The sequence below is a fragment of the Nematolebias whitei genome, chromosome 9 (assembly GCF_014905685.2).
Source record: "Nematolebias whitei isolate Nwh7 chromosome 9, NemWhi1, whole genome shotgun sequence".
NCBI lineage: Eukaryota > Metazoa > Chordata > Actinopteri > Cyprinodontiformes > Rivulidae > Nematolebias > Nematolebias whitei.
The window spans coordinates 35,598,939-35,606,745 of NC_056506.1; the positions used below are offsets into that span (position 1 = coordinate 35,598,939).

The window sequence follows — 7,807 nt, forward strand, 5'->3', positions numbered from 1 at the left end:
TCAGTCATGTGTTCAGATGGATCAGTCATGTGTTCACATAGATCAGTCATGTGTTCACACACCTCTGTGGTCTTCATTTGGTAAGTTGCTCTGATGATGGGAACTGTGTGTTCTGGAAGCTGTAAAAGCACAAACGTGTTGTTTATATGTTGTCATATTTAGAAGCTACTTCAGCAAAGTGATGAATTCCTTAACAAAGCTGTCCTACCTTCACCGACCATCTGAAGAAAGTTGTTGTCCAGATCGACGCTGCTGGGGTCCTGCTCCATACTGCCCTCTAAACTAGATGAACTGGAAATCTGCAGACAAACATAGAAAAGATGCAGAACACGGTTCCTCCTTGTATGTGGGTGTTTTTGTTTTATCACATATTTTGTGAACAGAAAACTCACCCTGCCACGCACGGCATCCGTCTCTGCAGGGGAGAGCTGAGGGCTGCTGTTTCCACTTTCCTCCTGGTTTAAACACAAATATCAGTTTGTTTTTAGCTGATATGAGTCTGCTTTGCAGTAAAAATAAAACCTTATAGTACCTGAGATTGTGAACAAATCCTTTGAAGGAGTTTGTAACGAAACTTTAAGTCCCTCAAAGAAACAAATGAATGCTGAAAGGGAGAAAAATGGGGTTTATTTTTGAACAACACAAACTCAATATTTGCTCTGCAGCAAGAAAATCAATTTAGTCAGAGTCAGAGATTCTTTCTTCATCCCACCACATGTACCACATGTGGTACATGTGGTGGGATGAAATTATGTACACAGGGTCCCAGTTACATCCACCAATAAAAAAGTAAAAGAAAAACAATAACATCTAAGATATGAACTAAAAAAAACATCAACTAAAAATACACTAAGCACTAATAGCATAAAAACATTACAGCGAACAGCAGCACGAGCATTAGCTTGAGTCTGTGTGAGCAGATGAGCACACATGAACACATCAATATGAAACAGATCAGCAGCAACATGATGTGATTTTTCACAGTGATTATCCTGGTTAGAGATTCATAAGTCTAACAGCCTCAGGGTAGAAGCTGTTCCTCAGTCTAGTGGTTCTACACTTAATGCTCCTTTACCTCCTTCCTGAGAGGAGCGGGTCAAAAAGTGTGTGTGCTGGGTGAGTGGGGTCCTTCATGATGCAGGTGGCCCTCTTCCTGCATCTGGAGGTGTAAATGTCTGTGATGTGGGGAGACTGACTCCAACAGTCTTCTATGCAGCCTTCACCACTCTGCAAATATTTTTTTGTCATAATAGCTTCCACTAATTATCATCTAGTTCTTGTGTTAACATTTTATTGATTGGTTATTACTTAGCCCCTCCCTGGGCTGCCACCTTACCAAAGTAGAAGGGTTTGAGTGTCCCAATGATCCTAGGAGCTATGCTGCCAGGGGCTTCATGCCCCTAGTAGGGTCACCCAAGGCAGACAAGTCCTAGGTGAGGGACCAGACAAAGTGCAGCCTAGAGACCCCTTATGATGAAAAAGATGGATGGAAACAGTGTTCCCTCGCCCAGTCGTGGGTCTCCGGGACCCCACTCTGGAGCCGGGCCTCAAGGTGGTGCACGCTGGCGAGTGCTGGTGGCTGGGCTTTTACCCATGGAGCCCGGCTGGGCACAGCCCGAAGAGGAGACATGGATTCCCCTTCCCATGGGCTCACCACCAGTGGGAGGGGCCAAAGGGGTTGGGTGCAATGTGGTGGTCGAGGGCAGGGAACCTGGCGGTCTGATCCTCAGCTACAGAAGCTGGCAATTGGGACATGGAATGTCACCTCTCTGGTGGGGAAGGAGCCTGAGCTGGTGTGTGAGGTTGAGAGGTTCCAGCTAGAAATAGTCGGACTCACCTCTACGCATGGCTCTGGCTCTGTAACCAGTTTCCTTGAGAGCGGATGGACACTCTTCCACCCTGGTGAGAGGCGCCGAGAAGGAGTGGGCATACTTGTTGCCCCCCATCTTGGTGCCTGTACGTTGGGGATCACCCCGGTGAATGAGAGAGTAGCCTCTCTCTGCCTATGTGTGGGGGGACAGGTTCTGACTGTTGTTTGTGCTTATGCACCAAATAGCAGCTCAGGTTACCCACCCTTTTTAGAGTCCTTGGAGGGGGTACTGGAGAGTGCGCCTCCTGGGGACTCCCTTGTTCTGCTGGGTGACTTCAACGCTCACGTGGGCAATGACGGTGAGACCTGGAGGGGTGTGGTTGGGAGGAACGGCCCACCTGATCTGAACCCGAGTGGTGTTCTTTTATTGGACTTCTGTGCTCGTCATGGATTGTCCATAACAAACACCATGTTCAAGCATAAGGGTGTCCATATGTGCTCTTGGCACCAGGACACCCTAGGCCACAGTTCAATGATTGACTTTGTTGTCATCTCATCTGCTCTATGGCCACATGTCTTGGACACTCGGGTGAAGAGGGGGCGGAGCTGTCCACTGACCACTACCTGGTAGTAAGTTGGCTCTGATGGTGGGGAAGGATGCCGATCAGACCTGGCAGGCCCAAACGTATTGTGAGGGTCTGCTGGGAATGTCTGGCAGAGTCTCCTCTGAGACGGAGCTTTAACTCCCACCTCCGGGAGTGCTTCGAACACGTTCCGGGGGAGGTGGGGGACATTGAGTCCAAGTGGGCCATGTTCCTGTTGAGGCGGCTTATCGGAGCTGTGGCTGCAAGGTTGTTGGTGCCTGTTGCGGTGGTAGCCCTCCTAGCCGGTGGTGGACACCGGCAGTGAGGGATGCTGTCAGGCTGAAGAAGGAATCCTATCGGGCCTATTTAGTCTGTGGGACCCCGGAAGCAGCTGAAGGGTACCGGCAGTCCAAGCAGCATGCGGTCCGGGTGGTCGCTGAAGCAAAAATTTGGGCTTGGGAGGAGTTCGGAAATGCCATGGAGAATTACTTCCTTTTGACTTCGAGGTGATTCTGGTTAGGGCTTTAACAGACTACTCGAGTAATCTACACATTGATTCCTAGGACATCTATTGAGTTTTTTAATTTCACGTTGAGTATTCATGGTGACGTCATTACGTCACCGTTATGTCATTGCGTCATATGTCACGTGATCCGCACCGGGCACGGGTTACAAAATGGATTCCTCCAAGCAGATAAATGGAGCGGAGCAGGTCCAGTCTTGGCAAACAGGTAGAAATGCATCAATAGTATGGAAATATTTCACTAATTTGAATCTTCTGGTTCAACTACCATAAGGAAACAGAAAATGAATCAACTTCCTGACTGTTTATAGCTCGATGCAAACTGGTGCTACACCATATTATGTGACCACCGCATAGTGTGACCGTAGGGGGTGGTGTTGCATGCACTGTTGCAGGTCACAGAATATGGTGTAACACCGGGTCCAATTGACCGAACCAGAACCAGCTTCCTCTGACCTTGTTTCACAAACAAAATGCAAAAAATATGAATCTCTAAACCTATTTAAAAAACCTATAAACATATGAAGCTCTAAAACTAAACCTAATGCGCACCACAGCTGGCGGTGGTGTGGGTTGGTCATCCGCCCCACTATTTTTTGTTTCGTTTTTGACGTGCTGCATGTTTCTTTCAATTTTGCAGCTTAATAATAATAACTAATAGTTTAGTTTTTCCTGTGACTTATTTGCAGTATGATAAATGGTAGGAACATAATATGTGCTCCCAATGTTTTGTTGGTCTTTTTTTGTAACTAATGACCTTTATTGCGGTTTTATTTATTTATTTATTTTTGTATCTTTAGATCCTATGATGTCATCAAGTACGCGAGTTCTACTCTAGTTTTGTTATGTTTATGCCGTGTTTTAAATTTATGTAGTTGTTCAACCCCTAATTCCGGTCCACCATCCGGCGTCTCGGGGTGGAAAGCGGTATGCCACCAACACTATTTATAGTGGAGGTGGTGTGCTGCTGACCTCAACTCGGGATGTCGTGGGTCGGTGGGCATAATACTTTGAAGACCTCCTCAATCTCACTGGCCCGTCTTCCACTGAGGAAGCAGAGCCTGGGGACTTTGGGTCGGGCTCTCCAATCTCTGGTGCTGAGGTCACCGAGGTGGTTAAAAAGCTCCTCGGTGGTAGGGCCCCAGGGGTGGATGAGAGTCGCCCGGAGTTCCTTAAATCTCTGGATGTTGTGGGGTTGTGTTGGCTTACGCGACTTTGCAATATTGCGTGAACATCGGGGGCAGTTCCCCTGGATTGGCAGACTGGGGTGGTGGTCCCCTATTCAAAAAGGGGGACCGCAGAGTGTGTTCCAACTACAGGGGGATCACACTCTTAAGCCTCCCAGGTAAGGTCTATTCAGGGGTTCTGGAGAGGAGGGTCCATCGGATAGTCGAACCTCGGATTCAGGAGGAGCAGTGCAGTTTTCATCCTGGTCGTGGAATACTGGACCAGCTTTACACCCTCAGCAGGGCCCTGGAGGATGCGTGGGAGTTTGCCCAACCAGTTTACATCTGCTTTGTGGACTTGGAGAAGGCGTTCGACCGCGTCCTTGGGGAAGCCCTGTGGGGGGTACTCCGGGAGTATGGGGTACCAGGCTCTTTGATACAGGCTGTTAGGTCCCTGTACGACCGGTGTCAGAGCTTGGTCCACATTGTCGGCAGTAAGTGGGGTTCATTCCCAGTAAGAGTTGGACTCAGTCAAGGTTGACCTTTGTCACCAATTCTGTTCAATTCAATTAAATTCAATCCAGTTTATTTATATAGCGCCAAATCACAACAAAGTTGTCTCAGGGCACTTTACAGGAACATTCACATACATAAAAGCCCATTAGTAAAGTTCTCTATCTAAGGAGGCCAGCAGACAAGTTGAATCTTGGCTTTGTTGCAGTCTCCCATACTGAGCAAGCACAATGACAACAGTGGAAAGGAAAAACTCCCTTTCCTTGTTCATAACTTTTATGGACAGAATTTCTAGGCACAGCTAAGATGTTGAGGGGATCCATTTTGGTGACCTTAGAATCGCTTTTCTGTTTTTTGCAGATGATGTGGTCCTATTGGCTTCATCAGGTCGTGATCTACAGCTTACGCTGGAGCGGTTTGCAGCCGAGTGTGACGCAGCTGGGATGAGGATCAGTTCCTCCAAATCCGAGGCCATGGTCTTGAGTCGGAAAAGGGTAGAGTGCCCTCTCCGGGTCGGGGAGGAGGTCCTGCCCTAAGTGGAGGAGTTTAAGTATCTCGTGGTCTTGTTCACGAATGAGGGAAAAATGGAGCGTGAGATCGATAGGCAGATAGGTGCAGCGTTGGCAGTGAAATGGGCGCGGTACCGGTCTGTCGTGGTGAAGCGAGAGATGAGTCAAAAGGTGAAGCTCTCAATTTACTGGTCGATCTACGTTCCTACCCTCATCTATGGTCATGAGCTTTGGATTGTGATCGAAAGAACAAGATCATGGATACAGGAGGCCGAAATGAGTTTTCTCCGCAGGTTGTCTGGGCTCTCCCTTAGAGACAGAGTGAGAAGCTCAATCATCCGGGAGGGAGTTAGAGTAGAGCCGCTGCTTCTCCACATCGAGAGGAGCCAGTTGAGGTGGCTCGGGCATCTGTTTAGGATGCCTCCTGTATGCCTCCCTGGCGAGGTGTTCCAGGTATTTCTCACCAGGAAGAGACCCAGAGGAAGACCCAGGACATGCTGGAGGGACTATGTTTCTCGGCTGGCCTGGGAACGCCTCGGGATTTCCCCAGAGGAGCTTGCCCAAGTGGCTGGGGAGAGGGAAGTCTGGGCCTCCCTACTTAGGCTGCTACCCCCGTGACCTGACCCCGGATAAGCGAAAGAAAATGGATGGATGGATGGATGGATGGATGGATGGATGTTACAAATGGAGGAATTCACATCAAGACGAAATTCTTCTAATGTCAGAAATTAACTTCTAACCTTATTCAGCGGTCCAATAAAAAGGAGTAAAACATTGGCAAAGTGGACCAAAAGCATTAAACATCAGAGCTTTTATGTACTGATTATTAGACATTACAGTTGGATGACATCATATTTAGTTTTGCTCCGAGCCCATTCTAGTTACTAAATTACCTTTAGTTTAAGAATAAGGCTGGACTCTCTATCATACTGTATATCTCAGTTTTAGCAGGTGTCTGCATATCTGCAGAGTCCAAAGTGTTCTGTATGAGATAAGAGACTAGTTGCATTCCAAAACTTGTCTGACCTTCTCTCCACTGGCAGTTGTAATAGACAGGATGGATAGAGCTGAGTTATGTTTCTTGATCACCCTCACACTGGAAACAGGAATCACCACCTGCAAACAGTTGAAGGGTCTGGTTATTTTAATTTATTCCTTAGACAGGATCCTCTTGCGATGTGGTTCATCCTCCTGCCTCTAAATGTGTTACCCTAGTCTCTTTGAGCAGAACAGACGAGTAGAAACACAGGTGGTACTCAGACACAAAGAGTTTTCCATGATAGAGTACTTCTCTCTGTAGGGAGCAGGTGAATACTGTAACAGTAACACACACACATGCAAGACGGAGATGTTAAGGTCAGCTTTTATTGCAGACCACTTGGCCGATGAAGCCAGTAAATAAATGAATAAACAGCTGGGATTATAAACAAAAGCAGGATGTGAAAATTGAGTAACAGAAGCCTTGAACTCACCGTGTGTCAGCCTGTCCCCCTCTGGAATATCAGGAAACAATTTGTGAAAAGTTTTATTATATTTCAGGAAAGTCTGGAGAGAAAACCAGTCAAGGGTTAATAATGAGTGTTTCACGTAATTTCTATAAGTGTTTTGAATACACAAAAACATAATCTTTTGCTTGACTTTAACTGACAGAATTTATCACTTAGCATGTACACTTAATAAAACCTGAGCACAGTGTGCATCTTCTGCATGGAGCTACATGTTTGTGTAAATCACTGGTGTAGGTTTTCAGACCTCCAGAGCATAATAGTCCCACAGGAAGTGGTTAAAAAATTGGAAACTGGACTTCTCTGATTTTTCAAAGATGGTTCACCTCATCCAAAAAGCTAGTTCTGATTGAGCGTTAGCACATCTGTTCAGGTTATGAGTCACCCCTCCATCCTGTGGCTTGCCATACTCGAATGGGTCCAAACAAAGCCATTGCTGTTTTGGTGACATGTTTAAATGTTTGAATGTGTTATTATTATTAAAACTGTATAGTACTATTATTTAACAGCAAAAAGAAAATTAATGCCTAAGCAGCAGAAGCAGCATATGAAAGAAGCGCCTGGTTTCATGGCGCTTAAAAGAACAAGCAATATACAGTAGTCCCTCGCTACTTCACGGTTCAGTTTTCTCGGACTAGCTCTTTCACAGTTTTTCAACAATTGTCAACTTTAATATTACTCATAGGATTGGGATGGTACAGATAAAAGGTAAAAAAAAAACAACTTTGGACAGGTGCTGCCATTTTGTAGTTTTCTTTCAATAAGCCTATACTGCATTACCAGTCCAAAATAACTACACTACCCAGAAGCCAACAGTGCTTTCTGCCAAAATGGATGGAAAGTTTTGATCCGATCTGAACCTGACTAAAAAGTTCGGTCCTTATTCATAGTGACTTCAGTGCTCAGTGGATGCAGAGGACCGATCAGAACCGGACCAGAACCGGACCGAGGCTGGTGAGTGTGTACCCATATAAAATTTTACAGTAGCTACTGTACAGTACATATACCGTGCTTTTGCTGTGGCAGCTCCTAAACTGTGGAATGACCTTCACTTGAACATAAATAGGCCTCTTCCCTGTCTGTTTTTAAATCCTTTCTTAAAACCCATCTCTTCTCCCTGACCTTTGACACCATCTGAGATGTTGACTCATTTTAATCATTTTTATTATCTGACTGTATGATTGTTTTATGATGTGT

The 7,807-nt window shown here is 46.2% G+C and overlaps 1 protein-coding gene across 1 annotated transcript in view; it reads right to left on the minus strand.

The window, feature by feature from the left end:
- LOC119414243 (GRAM domain-containing protein 2B-like) overlaps positions 1-7,807 on the minus strand; it is a 20,861-nt gene that overhangs the window by 8,517 nt on the left and 4,537 nt on the right. The window contains exons 6-11 of the mRNA XM_037681341.1: positions 6,578-6,650; positions 6,316-6,419; positions 6,132-6,221; positions 533-604; positions 393-455; positions 209-299 (exon numbers count right to left, since the gene is read on the minus strand). Of these exons, the coding sequence (XP_037537269.1) occupies positions 209-299; positions 393-455; positions 533-604; positions 6,132-6,221; positions 6,316-6,419; positions 6,578-6,650 (493 nt within the window). The remainder of the gene's footprint in view (positions 1-208; positions 300-392; positions 456-532; positions 605-6,131; positions 6,222-6,315; positions 6,420-6,577; positions 6,651-7,807) is intronic.